Here is a 17,729-nt window from a genome sequence, read left to right on the forward strand (position 1 = left end):
AAAGTTACACCTCGAGGACGAATCATCAGTGGAGAAGACCCACCATTGCAAGAGGAACAGATAAATGAAGTCGAGGAACCTGAACAAGAAATTGATGACATCCTTCTCATTGATCCGCATAATCATGAGTACGAAGATCTTTCCGACGATGCCACGTATGAAGCTGTTGAAGACGAGTTTAATGAAAATGATGATGTTTCTAGTGATGACGAGAATGTCTATATATCCGATAGATGTATTTGTTTTTAATAAGATTGATTTTCAGACTTAATGCATGTGATTTGATGGATGATTTGATGGATTTAATCATGAAAAACTATTTATATAATTTGATTTTGTGTAAGGTAATGGGAGTTTGTATTAGAAATAAGAGATTGAGATTATAAGTTAAGGAATTGTGGTTTTAGAATTTGGGGTTTGGAATGGAAAGAATAGATTGAGGTTAAAGGGAAGATGGCTTTGGGGATTGGAATATATGAAGTAGAAGATAAGGAAGATGGGGTTTGGGGTTTCGGATTTTAGGGATTTAAACATAATCCTCGTAATTTCCTCGTAAAATAACGAGGAAATAATGACGAAATTAAAAAATAAAGAACGCGGGACTCGTTAATTCCACGTAATCAGAAATCGTCGTAAAGACCTCGTAACCGGAAAACGCGGGCCTTGCTATTTCCTCGTAAATGAAAAAGCGGGCCTCGCTAATTCCTCGTAAATGAACGACCAATTAGGGACTACCGTTGTAATATTTGAAAAAAGAAGAGAAGAAAGATACCGAAATCACAGGTGGGAAGAAACAAGGCGAGACCTACGTAAGTCTAGCCTTGTCTCCGCCCACATGTGTTCCAGTATTTTTCTTCTCCTTTTTTTTTCAAATCTTTGTATTCTGAGAAGCAAACTGGTGAGTAATTATCTCTGTTTTGAGAAGCAAATTGGTGAGTTTATCTTTGATTTGAGAAGCAAACTGGTGAGTATTTATAGGAAATTTCAAAAGGTTTTACTACCAATTAGCTTCGTCTCATTCCTCGTAAATAAAAAAGCGGGTCTCGCTAATTCCTCGTAAATGAACGAGGACGTTACGAGGAAACCAAACACGGGCCTCGCGAGTGCCTCGTTAAAGGAAATATGGGTTTGGGGTTTGGAATATATGAAGTAGAAGATAAGGAAGATGGGGTTTGGGATTTCGTATTTTAGGGATTTAAACATAATCCTCGTAATTTCCTCGTAAAATAACGAGGAAATAACGACGAAATTAAAAAATAAAGAATGCAGGACTCGTTAATTCCACGTAATCAGAAATCGTCTTAAAGACCTCGTAACCTGAAAACGCGGGCCTTGCTATTTTCTCGTAAAATAAAAATACGGGCCTTGCTATTTCCTCGTAATTTAACGTGGGCTTTACGAGGAAACAAAACGCGGGCCTTTGTAATTCCTCGTAAATTTACGAGGATATCTAATCTCTTATATATACTCGCGAGCGCTCACACTTTCATTTCGTCTCAACTTCCTCTCTACTTCCTCTCTATTTCGTAGCAATGGTAACTCTCTCTAATTCCTCTCTAATTTGATTAGTTTAGAATAGATTAGGTGGTTAGTGTAGGGAATTTAGATAGGTATACGGATTTTATGTTAATTAGTGTTGATTAGGTGGTTAATGTAGGGAATTTAGCTAGATTTATAGAAATTGTTAATTATAGAATTTGTTAATACTGTTGATGTTAACTTCAAAGATTAAATTTATTTGCAGGGCCTTCGAAAGAACATGCTTACACCCCATTACAAAGAGTTATTCGGTGAGTCTGGTAGTCATTTAGACCCGCCTTCTTTGGCTCCCGGTTCTTCTTCAGCTCCCGGTTCTTTGGGTCCGGAGACTGTCCCCGAGACTCAGTCTTCTCAGAGAGTCTCTCGGTCGCCTTCTTCTAGTGCACCATCGGTTCCTCATGTGCCTCCTCCGATGGCTCCTCCGACGATGCCTCCTCTTGTGCCTCCTCCGATGGCTCCTCCGATGCCCGCCGAGATTCATCCCGATTTGATGGTGCCTCAGAGTGCTCCTTACTCACAGTACACTGTCGAGGACCTTCTCGGTCAGCCAGGCATAGAAGGTTTACCAGTCATAGACCCCGACCGACCAGACGGAACTTGTGGTATGTTACACTAATTATTATTTTTTAATTCTTTTAAAATTATTTTATAAAATTAATAAATAATGTATACTTTAAATTTGTTTTTTTTCAGGTTTGGGGTTGGCGGATGTCTTGCATCGGACGTAACCGACACGATCAAAGGTTACTTCCCCATGCCACATCCGAACTGGAAAAAGACGCCGATCTACGTCTGAAAGACGTGGTTCAAAATTTACGCTGTAAGTTACTATTAATTAATTATATATACTTTAATTTTTTCATGATATATTTTTTTAAAAAACTAATTATTAATTTAATTTTTTTTTACAGCAAAAATATCATTGGTCCATGGGGGTCAATGAGAGGGCGAGGAAAGCGTTTTACGCGAAGGGGAAAGTTCGCTTGTTGGACACGGTCTCCAACTGGAAGGGTGACTGGATCGTGAAGGGGTATGAGCGTGGCAAACCCGTTGAGCTCACTATGGATGTGTGGGATGGTCTCATCCGTTATTGGTGGGATCATGACGCTATTAGAATCGTCCAGTCTTGCTCTGCCTCCCGTAACACGGTAGATGAGCACGGCCACGGGCCAATGCTTCACTCTACGGGCCAAAAACCCCACGCCGGTGTCCGTTTGGAAATGGTAATTAAATATTTTATTTAATTATTTTTTTAATATATATATATATATATATTTTTTTTTTCTAACTTTCTTAAATTTTTTTTAGGCCAAAGAGACGGAACATCTCCCGTCTCTTTTGCAACTTTACGAGAGGACCCACAAGAACAAGGCGGGCCAATTTCTAGATGGCAATTCCGAGCAAATCTTCAACGACTTGGTTGCTCGGGTTGACGACCGCCAGACCCAGCTAACCCAGCAGTCCACCGACGGATTACCCGTCACCTTATCCACACTTGAAGTGGATAGAATTTACGAGGAGGTAAATTTTTTAAAATTTTAATTTTTTTTATTATTCATTTAATTTAACTTTAAAGTTTTACTAACAATAATTATTTTTTGTTTTTAAGGTTGTCCCTAAGAAAAAGGGACGTACGTTGGGGATTGGTTTCGTCAACGATGTTCCAAGAGCGACATCGTCTTATGGTCAGAGACGGGATGAGGAAGTCACTGAGCTGCGTAACGAGTTGGCCGCGACAAAAAATGCATTCACAGCTCGTATGGGTGGAGTTGAGGGCTTCTTGGACGTTATAGCGGCCACAAATCCGGAATGGGAGTCCATATTGAGGAACATGCGACAACAATATCCCATTCCAGGCGAGTCATCCGGCACACACAACGAGGGGGATGTTGCGAGGAGAAGTGAGGAATTCTACCAAGCGATGAACGACCCTTAGTTCTTTTTTTCGGTTGTTGTATTATAAATTCAAAAATTATTTATATATAAAATATTTTCGTATTGATTTTTATTTTAAATTATAATTTTTTTAATAAATTAAATAATTTTAATTATTTTTTAATTATATTTTTAAATTCTGTAAAATAAAAAAAATGGAAGTAAATTCGTAGCTAAATTTCTACTTATTTACATGGAAAGTTTACGAGGAAATTACGAGGAAGGTTAAACGAGTATTTTACGAGGAAATACTTTCGAGGTATTTACGTGTATTTTACAAGGAAATACTTTCGAGATATTTACGTGTAATTTACGAGGAACACCTTCTTAGGTATTTACGAGGAAATATAGCGACCTCCTTACGTGGAATGATTACGTGGTCTTTACGACGAAATGATGTACTTCGTCTTTACGACAAAATGTTTTCCTTGCTAAGTTACGACGAATTGGCGAGGAAATATGCGTTACGACGAACGAGTTACGACGAAACGTGTTTACTCGCTAATTCTTCGTAAAGCCTCTTTTACGACGAACTCACAAGGAATACCGCCGTCGTTAATCTCATGTTTTCTTGTAGTAATTTATTGTTGAAATAGTCGAAGACTCACTCAATCGATGTAATGGGATATCCATTGAATGAGAGATCGTGAAAGACGTAAATAGATATTGTAAATGAGGGAATTGAAGAGGTGCTTCGATACAGCCATAACTCGGACCGTTTCAGATGGCGAGGAGAAGCTAAGTCGTCACCGAGTCTAAGCCGCACGAAGAAGAGAGATGAAGCTCGTCTCTTCAATCCATCAGAATTAGGGTTGCGATCTCAAGCAACTTAGCCTGGATACGGTTTCTAAATTAAAAGGTCAACAACACACATTGAATGACCAGGCCCATTCTGAACCAGATTAAATGAAGCGCCGAGTTTCGCTTGGGACATGTGTCAGCTCGAGGTTAAACGACTTTGTGACATGGATCCTAGGTGACACCCTAAGAAGAAAGTAAAACACTCTTATATATATATATACTAGGGTTTGGCCCGCCCTACGGGCGGGATAGTAAACTCAAACATGAGTAAGGAATCAATGTGAAACAAATTCATGAAAGTATATGCTACAATAAACTTGTTGAGCCAGGATTATACTTGACACAATAAATGTTTGCTTTCATATCAATATTAAACAAAATTGTTTCTCGCCTTCTGCACAGTGGCGGAGGCAATGCATTGGCATGGTGGTCAAATGACCCATGTGAAATTTGGAAAAATAATGTAATGTTTGTTAAATATTTTAGATTGACCCTAGTCAATTAGTTTGATTGACCCCCTTGAATTTAATCGAACTTGTTTAACCCAATAGCAAACTATACAAATTAATTACTAGCCCAATAAAGTATATAAACCATTACAAAATTAAAATAAACTAAGCCCATTAAAATAAATAAACCCAATTATCATTGTTAGACTAAGAGATCTCGTTATCCTAATACTGAAAACCTAACTCTTCTCTTTTATTTTATTTTTTTCTATTGTGATACGTGAATCAATTCATGAAGCTTGGTTGAAAGTCTGAAACCTGATCCAATTTGGTTTTAAAGTCAAGGTAATTATTTTATGTCTTTTAACTTTATGAGTAGTTTTTCTTCTCTAAATTCTAAATTCACTGTATGTTCTAGATTTTTTGATTTAATTTAGAAAGTAAAAGCTATGGAGACATAGAGAATTAAACCCTTCTTAGCTTTAGTGGGGCGTAGACGAATATAAAATTATGCTAGGATTGTTTTAAAGCTTGTGAATGAAACGGTTTATTGGAGAGGAGGGCTAGATTAGGCTACGATGTTTTAAAAGTTTGATTTACTTATCAGTAGTATAAATTTTGTTATTCTGATAAAAAATGTATTTCATTTTATTTTATTTATGTAGGTATTATCATAAACAATGGATCGATTTGTGATAAGAAAAATTCCACCACCGAGGATCAGTGTGGATGATTTGGCATTTGATCCAGCTAAGCGGAAAAAAAATCAAGAGTATGATCATAATCAAATAGACGAGGTACGCCGCATATATTTGACTAGAGGACCTTGTCAACCTCGCGGTCATACTTAAAAAAAAAAATCAATACGAGGTGTATGGCGACGTTTTAATCCACAATGGTTTGACCAGTATTCTGATTGGTTAGAGTATAGTGTAGAACAAGAAAAGGCTTTTTGCTTGTTTTGTTACTTGTTCAGAGTTCAAGTTGGAAAACAAGGTGGGAGCGATACTTTTGTATCAACGGGTTTTTCTAGCTGGAATAAGGTTGATAGTTTCAGTAAGCATGTGGGAGATCATTCTAGTTTTCACAATGATGCTAAAAATAAATGTGAAGATTTGATGAGACAAGGTCAGTCTATCAAACATGCTTTACATAAGCAAACTGATATTGTGAAAAGTGATTATCGAATCCGCTTGGGCGCTTCAATTGATGTTTGTAGACACTTCTTACATCAGGGTTTATCTTTTCGTGCGCATGATGAGAAAGAAGAGTCAACAAATAAAGGCAATTTCTTAGAGCTTTTGAAGTATACAGCCAGGCAAAACGAGGCTGTGAAAAAAGTTGTGTTGCACAATGCTCCTAAAAATAATCAGATGCCATCTCCTCCTATTCAAAAAGACATTGCACATTGCTTTCCAGAAGAAGTAACCAAGTCTGTTATCCAGGAAATTAATAATGATGTCTTTGGCTTGCTAGTAGATGAATCTGCTGATGTCTCAGATAAAGAGAAAATGGCTGTGGTTTTCCGTTTCGTTGATAAATTTGGGCTGGTAAAAGAAAGATTCATTGGCATTAGTCATGTTAAAGACACATCTTCCTTGACTCTCAAGTATGCCATTGATGCTTTATTTGCGAAACATGGGTTAAGTTTGAAAAAAGTAAGAGGGCAAGGTTATGATGGAGCAAGCAATATGAAAGGAGAATTCAATGGTTTAAGATCACTGATTTTGAAAGAAAGTAGATCTGCATATTATGTTCACTGCTTTGCTCATCAGCTTCAGTTGGTTGTCGTGGCGGTTGCAAAAAAACATGTTGAAGTTGGAGAATTTTTTGATATGGTTCATGTTCGATTGAATGCCGTTGGAGCTTCTTGCAAGCGAAAGCTTATACTCACTGAAAGTAATCGCAAGAGAATGGAAGAGGGGATCAGTAAGGGTACTATTAAGACAGGAACTGGGCTGAATCAAGACCTTTCTCTTAAAAAACCTGGAAATACTCGTTGGGGATCACATTACAAGACTTTGTTGCGTCTTGGTGAGATGTTTCCCTGTATTATTGAAGTTCTTGAACATATCCAGACTGAAGGCATGGATGGCAGCAAAAGACAACAAGCATTTGGTCTCCTCAAATATTTTCACACATTTGATTTTGTGTTTTATCTACAATTGATGCTTGTTAATTGTTATCCTGGGACTCACTAATAATTTGTCAAAGGCTCTACAGAAAAGAGACCAAGAGATCTTGAATGCTGTCTCGTTGGTTGGATCTACAAAACGACAGTTACAGAAGCTTAAGGACGAAGGATGGGAGAATTTTGTGGCAACAGTTTATTCTTTTAGTGAGAATAATAAAACTGAAGTTCTTGATATGGAGGAAGAGTTTGTTGATTCAAGCAGGCCAAGGAAAAAAAAACAGGCATCACCAACTTGCATCATTATAAGGTGGATTGTTTTTACACGGTCTTAGATATGCAACTTCAAGAGTTTAATGATCGTTTTGACGAGGTGAATTCTGAACTACTTGTTTGCATGGCATCCTTAAGTCCAATAGATTCTTTTCGTCAGTTTGACAAGTCAATGTTGATGAGATTGGCTGAGCTTTATCAAGATGATTTTAGTTCTATGGAACGAAGATCTCTTGAACAGCAACTTGACATCTACCTTGACAATGTGCAAAAAGATGAACGGTTTACCAATCTAGAAAGCCTTGGTGATCTTGCTCGTGTATTGGTGGATACAAGGAAACATCTTTCTCATCCTTTGGTTTATCGTCTTTTGAAGCTATGTTTGATTCTTCCTGTTGCGACTGCAAGTGTAGAAAGGTGCTTCTCTGCAATGAATATCGTGAAGACTACTTCACGTAACAGTATCGGTGATGAATTTTTAAGTGATTGTCTAGTTTGTTTTATTGAGAAACAAGTGCTTGAGACGGTGACAAATGAGACAGTGATAAAGAGATTCCAAGATATGAGTGAGCGTAGAGTACATCTTTAAGTTTTAGTGCATTGTAATATTTTTTCGATAACATTTATGCATTTTTGCAATTAAGAAATTTTTATGACCCACGTCCATATTTTTCCTGGCTCCGCCACTGTTTCTGCACCAATTTTAACCTAGTTCAAACACATATCACAACAGGTTAACTAACTATAAATGTGCCAACTTGTATTTATATAGTGTTTCTGCTGCCAGATTTAAAAATCTAGAGAATACAGAAGACTCACGTAAGTCAAAATCACATACAACATGAGTTTCTGATAAAGCTAGCAATGGCATTCTCATAACATCCCTTAAAAGGTCACGACTTCAATGTATTATATATGAGCACCCCACATGTATATAATGTATTACTGATCAAGCATGCATTCTCCAACTCATGTGTCCCATATTATTATTGAATGTTGCGGAGCTGTCTTGTATGAGTTACCTACACCATATTTACGGACATAGCTATCAGTTTACAGCCCGATATTGAAGGACCCATCATTTTGTTATCGAGTAAACGCTATACTGAATGGTTTAGCATTAGTTTTGGACATCTGCCTTGTGGGGGCTTATCTCTATAATATTATTTGAGAAATCTTAGAGTAGTCAATTACAAATTTAACTTTATAAATTATAGATTATGTATAATTTGTCGTTACCATTATTTTATTTCCTTTTTCCTAATAAATTAATTATTGGGTGTTTAATTTTAATTTTCTTTTTTTTCTTCTGAATTTTACCAAACCTGCATAAATAATTAAAAGTAAATAACTATAAATATGTAGATTTTATATATATTTCCAATATCATCTTTTTCTTCATATTTTATTATACAAAATAAATAAAAAGGAAACATTTTTTTTGTTAAATTTTAAAATATATATAGATTTTATACCCGAAACTTAGTTACATAAAAATGTTTTAAGGTATTTGTCTTTAAAAAGAACAAATATATTTTCAAATCTAAAATTTTAAATAAGAATAACTTCAACAAAAAATTAATCAGTTCTTAGATAATTAGATAATATATATATTAATAGAAAGCCTCAGTTCAAAAAAAAAGAAAGATAATATATATATATATATATATATATATATATCTATATCTATATTATTAAAAAAGAAGTACCCATTTGAAAATGTTCTTACTTCATTAATTAAACTCCCTATTTTTTTGCTTGTTATTTTCAGTTGCATTTATGAAATATCATAAAACGAATAAAAATGCATAATTTATTACTTGTCTTTTCATTTACATTAATGAAATATGCTTAAATAAATTTAAACTTCCTATTTTATTGTTTGTCTTTTTCAGTTACCTTAATGAAATATCCTTAAATAAATTTGGACATAGTGTCATTTAATCAAAAAAAAAAACTCATGAGTTATCCTTACATGCATAATTTTAATAATGGAGATTTTAAAAAACGTGCATCATTAAAATGTTACCTAAAACATGCAACACTAATATATAACATGCATCAATAAAACTAGAATTTGACTCACACAATTTTACGGATATTATTTTCAGCTGATTAAATTAAAAAATGTTTATTTATTCAAAAAATATTTAAGAATGACTATGTTTTTAAAAATTATATGATATTATTTGCTCATACCTCATTTGTCATTTGCTAAATTGTTAGAAATAAAATTTTAGCATAATATAACTCAGTTGTCATTTGCTAAATTTATGGTTTTTATTTATATTTTTTATTATTTAATTATAATATTTTCATTTTATATTTGAAAGAGAAATGAATTTTCTTTCAAACAATATTTTTGTAAATGTATTTTTTTAAAAATAATCAATTTAAATTGTTATTATCATTGAATATAATTATTTTTGACATAATTTGAGTTTTCGTTTACATCAAAACTTATCATATTTTAGGATAATTTTAATTTAAAATGTAATTTTCATATTTTTCAAACAAATTCTAAAAATATTTTTTAAATATTTTGTTATCATTTTTAAAAAAATATTGAGTTGCATTTCAAATAAAAAGGTAAAGATATTAAAAAAATTCTAATTAAAATATGTAAAATTTAATATAGTTTTAAGGAAATGGTCAAAAAACAATTACACATAAAAAAATCATGATTTTTGTTAACTGGGCGGATCATTATTTATATGATATCACATTCGAAAAAAAAATTTATGATTTTACAATTATCTAATTAACTATGTATACTCATTTTTTTATATTTTTTTATATGATATCACACATTCGTAAAAATATAGATAGTTTAAGATGTAAAAAAAAATATTTACTTAATGAATATAATATGAATGAATTTTACAAATACATCATTTAATAAAATAAATAATTAAAAACTAAAAATTCATATCCGCGCTCAGGTATATATTATTCTGTGTTGCATATAAGATGAGTTTTGGACGGCTACAATGCAGAACGTAAGCAAATAAGTGGGCTTAACGGCAGAAGATAAATAAATTGGAGCTTAATGGGCTTCGACTGGGCAAATTGTAAAAGTAACGAAAATTCTCGCATGGATCATGCCATATTAAACTGATAAACAACACTTTTTGATGGTTGAAAGTTCAAATCAGCCCCGATGGTTGATCTAGTCTCGGCTTGACAATTTTTCGAGTTTCAAAGTTTAACTTTTACACAAAATTTCAAAGTTCAAAGAATAAGTGTTTTTTGTCAAAGAGATAATTATAAAAAGAATGATTATCCAAAGGAGAACAGATGTCTTTCATCTGTAAAAACAGTCACCAATCATCTCTTGGTGATTTTGTCTTCTTCTTTCAAGTTGGTCAGAATTAACCGACTTTACCCATCTATAAATAGTACTTCTTTCTTCTTTTGTAAATGTGAGATAAGCAATAATAATATATTTCTCTTACTCTCTCAGACCTTTTACACAAAACACAAAGCTACTCTCTCTCTCGTTGACTCACACCAAGAAGAAAATACATATATAATAAATCAGTCCTTTTTCTATCTCTCTTTATTTTATTTAACACGTTATCAGCACGAGGCTCTGACCAACTGAGATTTATCAATCCGAAAGTTCTTAAACCAGCCGAGTTATCATGTCGAATTTAACAAAGCTCAAAATTAATGCCCTGGATATTACGGGAAATAATTATATGACCTGGGCAGTGGGTGCAAAAATGCACCTGAGAGGAAACGGGCTTTTGGAAACCATCGAGAGTTCGAAAACGGTGTCGGATGAGAAAAAGGCTAAAGCCATGATATTTTTACGACACCACATCCATGATGGTTTAAATGATGAATATATTACGAAAGAGGATCCTTGTGACCTCTGAAAATCTTTAAAAGAGAGGTTCGATCACCAGAAATATGTGATCTTACCGAAAGCTAAACACGAGTGGATCCATCTCCGGTTCCAGGATTACAAAAGTGTTAGTGAGTTTAATTCCGCGATGTTCGGAATTACTTCGAGGATGATGTTATGTGGAGAGAAAATAAGTGATTATGATATGATCGAGAAAACTCTCTCCACGTTCCATCCTGAAAATGTAATCCTGCAGCAACAGTATCGGGTGAATGGATATACCCGTTATTCGGAGTTGATGCAAGTCCTCCTTGTAGAGGAACAGAATAATCAACTCGTGACTTTAAACCATCAAGCTCGTCCCACTGGATCTGCTCCATTCCCTGAAGCGAATGTTGCATCATCCAGTTATGATAATAGAAGAGGACGAGGTCGTGGACGTGGTCGAAACCGTTATCATGGTCGTGGAAGAGGACGAGGAAGAAGATTTCGTCTCTATGATGAAAGAAACAATAAAGACTTCCACGAAAATGAAAGGAATGAAAAGGGCCAGGATGATAAAAGGCAAACGGGAAATGTTTGCTACAGATGCGGCATGAAAGGTCATTGGGTACGAAACTGTCGTACGCCAAAACATTTAGCCGATCTGTACAGAGAATCCCAAAAGGGAAAAGAGAAAGGAAGAGGTGAAACAAACTTCATCTCTGATGAACCTGAGCCATCCTTTCATGGTTTGAATGATGATACTCATCTCGACGTATAAGACTTTCTGGTTGAGCCAGAGAGTATCGATGAGTGATGTAGATCGATGTGATATAAGTAGACTGTATTATAGTATCTATATCTTTTGTTGTAAGATATATGTTATGTTTGTCAATGTTTAATAATATGTTTTATAAATATTTTATATTCAGAAAATGCCAAACTTTGAGACTATGGATGGAGATCTGTGTTTGGCAGATAGTGCGTCAACGCACACGATAATTAAAGATAAGAAATATTTCTCCAGTCTCAAAATAAAAGATTACGCTGGAAGCGTAAGTACAATATCTGGTAATGCAAAGATTATTATGGGCTCTGGAAGAGCGGAATTTTCAATGCCAGGGGGGACAATATTTGAAATAAATGATGCATTGTATTCCCCCAAGTCTCATAGAAACTTATTAAGTTTTAAGGATATCCGAAGAAATGGATATCATATTGAGACTATGAGTAAAGATGGCATTGAATTTCTTTGCATTAAGTCCGAGAGGAAACATATATTGGAAGAGTTAAGAATGTTATCCTCTGGACTATATTGTACGAAAATAACCATGACTGGGTCCTATGCCGTGGTAAACATGAAGTTTACTGATACATTTAAAATTTGGCATGAGAGGCTAGGACATCCTGGTTCAGTCATGATGAGAAAGATAGTGCAAAATTCGAATGGCCATCCGTTGAAAAACGGAAAAATTTTGCAAACGGGCGAATTTACATGTACTGCATGTTCTCAAGGAAAACTTATAACTCGGCCATCACCAGCAAAAGTAGGCAATGAATCACCAATGTTTTTAGAAAGAATACATGGTGATATATGTGGGCCGATCCACCCACCGTGCGGGCCATTTAAGTATTTCATGGTATTGATTGACGCATCTAGTAGATGGTCAAGTGTGTCTCTTTTGACGACACGAAATATGGCTTTCGCAAAATTCATTGCCCAGATAATAAAGCTGAGAACGCAGTTCTCAGAGTATGCCATTAAGAAAGTAAGGCTTGATAATGCTGGTGAATTTACATCACAAGCCTTTGATGATTATTGTATGTCAATGGGGATTGATGTGGAGCATCCAGTTCCCCATGTGCATACACAAAATGGCATGGCCGAGTCATTGATAAAACGGTTGCAGTTGATTGCAAGACCGTTAGTCTTGAGAACGAAGCTCCCAATTTCTGTATGGGGACATGCTATATTGCATGCGGCTGCACTGGTTCGATTAAGACCGAGTGCATATCATAAGTACTCCCCATTACAATTGGCATCTGGGCAAGAGCCAGATGTATCCCATCTCCGTGTCTTTGGGTGTGCGGTCTATGTTCCGATAGCTCCGCCACAAAGAACAAAAATGGGCCCATAAAGGAGATTGGGAATATATGTGGGTTATACGTCACCAAGTATAATAAGATATCTGGAACCAGTAACTGGTGATATGTTTACGGCAAGGTTTGCCGATTGCCATTTTAATGAAGATGAATTTCCAGCGTTAGGGGGAGGAATTGGTAAAATTCCTCAAGAGATTACATGGTGTACACCGTCGTTGTTACACCTTGATCCCCCTACGAATCAAAGAGAACTGGAAGTTCCGAAAATTGTGCATTTGCATAATTTGGCAAACCAGTTACCAGATGCGTTCACAGATACAAGAAGGGTTACGAAGTCATGTATACCCGCTGAAAATGTTCCATCAAGAGTTGATGTTCCTAAAGAACAAACTGATGGAAATAAAATGAATGAACCTAGGGTTCAGTTAAAGAGGGGGAGGCCAGCGGGTTCTAAAGATAAAAACCCCCAAAGAAAAAGAAATTGGATGAACAAAGTAAGGTTCTAGAAGAACCTGATATTGAAAGATGTCTGAAAGAAGACATAAATAGAAAGGTTCCAGAAGAACCTGATACTGAAAAATGTCTGAAAGAAGGCATAGATAAAGATGATCCAGATGACGAGAAGGGAACAGAAAAGTATGAGATTTCCATCAATTACGCCCGAGATGAAAAGTTATGGATCAGAAATAAGATAAAAGATGTTGATGGAATGTTCTCCTTTTCTGTGTCCAAAGAGATCGATCATGAAAATGATGATCCCGATCCAAGGTTCATTTTGGAATGTCAGAAAAGACATGATTGGGAGGAGTGGAAGAAGGTCATTCAAATTGAATTACTCTCCCTAAATAAAAGAAATGTCTTTGGACCTATAGTCATAACGCCTGAGAACGTAAATCATGTTGGGTATAAGTGGGTATTCGTGAGAAAAATGAATGAGAAAAATGAAGTAACACGATATAAAGCCCGATTAGTTGCCCAAGATTTTTCTTAGAGACCGGGAATTGATTTTGAGGAAACTTATTCCCCGGTAATGGATGCAATTAAGTTTAGATTTTTGATGAGCCTAACGGCGTCTAAAAATCTTGAAATGCATCTCATGGACGTTGTGACTGCATATTTGTATGGATCGTTGGATAACAATATATATATGAAGCTCCCTGAGGGATTGAAAATGCCTGAAGCATTGAAAGAAAAATCCAGGGAGATTTGTTCGGTCAAGTTACAGCGATCACTTTACGGATTAAAGCAATCCGGACGCATGTGGTACAATCGCTTAAGTGAATATCTCTTGAGTAAAGGATATGTGAATAATGCGATATGTCCATGCGTTTTTATAAAGAAATCGTCATCTGGCTTTGTGATAATTGTTGTATATGTAGATGACCTGAACATAATTGGAACTCAAAAGGAGGTTGATGATGCTCGAACTCATATGAAAGAGGAGTTCGAAATGAAAGATCTCGGCAAGACAAAGTTTTGTCTTGGGCTCCAGATAGAGCATCTCCGAGAAAGGATATTTGTGCATCAATCAAACTATACGAAAAGGATATTGAAACGCTTTCGTATGGACAAAGCGACTCCTTTGAGTACTCCAATGATTGGTAGATCTCTCAATGTTGAGAGTGATCCTTTTAGGCCCTACGAAGATAGCGAGAAGATATTAGGTCCTGAAGTACCTTATATGAGTGCTATTGGTGGGCTTTTGTATCTTGCAAACTGTACCAGACCCGATATTGCCTTTGCTACTAACCTCTTGGCAAGATATAGTTCTGCTCCTACTCGCAGGCACTGGGACGGAATAAAGCATGTATTCCGTTACCTCCAAGGTACAATTGATTTAGGGTTAATATATTTTAGAAAACCTGAGTTTGGTATGGTTGGTTTTGCAGATGCAGGATGCCTATCAGATCCTCATAAGGCTCGATCGCAAACCGGTTATGTTTTTACAATTGGTGGAACCGCGATTTCTTGGCGGTCCCAGAAACAAACTCTGGTTGCGACATCTTCAAATTATACAGAAACTATTGCGCTTCACGAAGCTTGTCAAGAATGTGTGTGGCTTCGGTCAATGAGTCACCACATACAAGAATCAAGCGGAATGGTCAACGAGAAAGAGCCGACGAAAATATTTGAAGACAATTCGGCCTGTGTTGCTCAACTCAAGGAAGGCTACATTAAGAGCGACAGAACAAAGCACATCTCTCCAAGATTTTTCTCGTACATAAGGGAGCTCGAGAAAAATAAAAAAGTGGACATCGAATACGTACGGTCATGTGAAAATCCGGCTGACTTGTTCACCAAAGCTCTTCCAACTACAACATTCCGAAAACACGTCTACGGTATCGGAATGCGGCATTTGCATGACCTTTGAAGAAAAAGCTAGGTCCACTATTCTAAGGGGGAGATTACGGACAGTGTACTCTTTTTCCCTTGTCATGGTTTTTGTCCCAATGGGTTTTTCCATGACTAAGTTTTTAACGAGGCACTACGTAATACAAGTTTGGACAATCAAGGGAGAGTGTTAAAGAGATAATTATAAAAAGAATGATTATCCAAAGGAGAACAGATGTCTTTCATCTGTAAAAACAGTCACTAATCACCTCTTGGTGATTTTGTCTTCTTCTTTCAAGTTGGTCAGAATTAACCGACTTTACCCATCTATAAATAGTGCTTCTCTCTTCTTTTGTAAATGTGAGATAAGCAATAATAATATCTTTCTCTTACTCTCTCAGACCTTTCACACAAAACACAAAGCTACTCTCTCTCTCTCTCGTTGACTCACACCAAGAAGAAAATACATATATAATAAATCAGTCATTTTTCTATCTCTCTTTATTTTATTTAACATTTTTCTTGTTCACTCTTTATTAATCTTCTCTGCGTTTGAATTCGTGTGAAAAGTATGAAATTGAAATTGAAACTGAAACTGATGGTGCAATGGCTCGTCGTTGGTTCTAGTGTACGAGAACTCAATGGAATGTTTAATTTCTAAGCAAAGTAACTTTTATTATATTTTGTAGACTTTGAGTTGATATGTCCAACAACCATTGACTTTCGTGTTTTGTATTTGTGTGCGCAAGGAATACGCATTTCTTTTCTTTTTTGAGAAAAAGGATACGCATTTCCTTGTTTCTTGAGAAATAGTATTACTGTATATGCCATTTTTTTTTAATTTTTTACTTTTTAAAACAATTTTTGTCTTTCAAATTGAATACGGAGACACTTGTTGCTGGAGGAATACTTTTTTTTTTCTTGCAATGTCCTAAGTATCCTCAAACTAACTACACTCTCTCCTAACTACAACTTCTCTGACTAAGATGTCACTTCCTCTTCTTTAAAAAATAAATGGATGGCCAGTTTCTGATTTATGAGTTTTCGAAAACCAACATATTTCTCTCTCCAACTTTACTTTTTGAAATTCAGATCTAGTTTTCCAAATTTGACAGTCCTTTCTTCATTTATTAACCCTAATAGAACACCAAGAATCCAGAGACCTCGATGCGAGTTTGATTGTGTAATCTCGTCTCCACCTTTTCTTATCTCATCACCTTTCTCATCCATTCTTTGCCGCCCATTTTCGGAACTATATCTAACCATGACGAAACCAAAATCAAAGATGAAAGGGAAGATTTCCGAGCAACCAACTCCACCGGAAAACGATATCAAAGGTTTTGTCTTCATTCTATTGTGTATTATGAATTAGGGTTCTTAGATCTAAAAAATATTTTCGGCTTACATCGATGATTAATCACCGTACCTTTTTTCTAAATATAGGTACACTTCAGGCGGACCTCCGTCTCCCGCCGAGACTATTTGCAACTGATAGGTTCCCGACCAAAAGCCTCAACATCTACTCACTTTATTAGCTTTCGTTAGTGTCGGGATTCATTAATGTTTTGATGCTTGTTCTGTTTCTGGTCACTAGACATTCAGTATCCAAATCAAAGCATCAATCTTTTTAATGATACTCGTAATTATTTTCATTTCAGTGTCTGATTGTGTGCTACAAGCCTGAACTAAAAGAGCGTCTGCTTCCTCTAAGACCTACTTCAGAATTGAATCTCAGAGATGCTGATGCGTCTAGTTCTTCTGCTTTTGGTAGAACTACCTTCTTGGAGTTGATGTCTTGGATCGTAAGAAACGTGGACAAAGCCTACGTTCTTGGATTCTTGTTGATATCTCTCAAAACACTCAAATGATGGAAGTTGACAAGTTCATTATGATGCGTAGATGTGATCACTTACCCGCTCTCGTCCACGAATCTTTGTCTACAAATTTAGTCCATGTCCACATTTTAAGAAACATGTATTCTTTGCACGTGACCACATTTTCATACATATTTATTATGTCAATGTCTACACATTGTGTGTAAATGTTAATATACACTCCTCTGTTTCATTTCAAGGATCGTTTTAGCTGCACACGGATTAATGACGGATTAAGGAAACAATTAATTTTGCATATTTTTTATATAAAAACATAATTACCTATACACCTAACCATATTTCAACCAAAAAATAAATAAATTGCATAATCAAATTAATAAATTTTGCATTGAAAATCGAAAACGACACTTATTTTGTAACAGAAAAAATTCTCTATTATGACACTTAATATGAAACGGAAGGAGTATAAAATTAAAAATGGATGTTAAAAGATATAATTT

The 17,729-nt window shown here is 35.5% G+C and overlaps 2 protein-coding genes across 2 annotated transcripts; both read left to right on the forward strand.

The window, feature by feature from the left end:
- Nucleotides 1-2,029: 2,029 nt before the first annotated feature.
- LOC106393621 lies at nt 2,030-8,534 on the forward strand. The gene is made up of 5 exons (XM_048768028.1): nt 2,030-2,141; nt 5,595-6,653; nt 6,743-6,750; nt 6,939-7,062; nt 7,206-8,534. Exons 1-5 carry the CDS (start codon nt 2,030-2,032, stop codon nt 7,715-7,717), a joined length of 1,815 nt encoding a protein of 604 aa, XP_048623985.1. The 3' UTR covers nt 7,718-8,534.
- Nucleotides 8,535-11,126: 2,592 nt separating this feature from the next.
- Nucleotides 11,127-11,741, forward strand: LOC125592677. The gene has a single exon (XM_048768029.1). The coding sequence runs from the start codon at nt 11,127-11,129 to the stop codon at nt 11,739-11,741; it is 615 nt and encodes a 204-aa protein (XP_048623986.1).
- The last annotated feature ends 5,988 nt before the right edge of the window (nt 11,742-17,729 follow it).

This window comes from Brassica napus, chromosome C9 (genome assembly GCF_020379485.1).
Source record: "Brassica napus cultivar Da-Ae chromosome C9, Da-Ae, whole genome shotgun sequence".
NCBI lineage: Eukaryota > Viridiplantae > Streptophyta > Magnoliopsida > Brassicales > Brassicaceae > Brassica > Brassica napus.

Excerpts from the sequence above, each read along its gene's own strand:
- LOC106393621 (XM_048768028.1), top strand. The coding sequence starts at position 2,030 with ATGGTGCCTCAGAGTGCTCCTTACTCACAGTACACTGTCGAGGACCTT. Across the intron at positions 2,142-5,594 it reads CCGACCAGACGGAACTTGTG|GTGTATGGCGACGTTTTAAT; the intron begins GTATGTTACACT and ends AATCAATACGAG. Across the intron at positions 7,063-7,205 it reads GGCAACAGTTTATTCTTTTA|AGTTTAATGATCGTTTTGAC; the intron begins GTGAGAATAATA and ends TGCAACTTCAAG.
- LOC125592677 (XM_048768029.1), top strand. The coding sequence starts at position 11,127 with ATGTTCGGAATTACTTCGAGGATGATGTTATGTGGAGAGAAAATAAGT.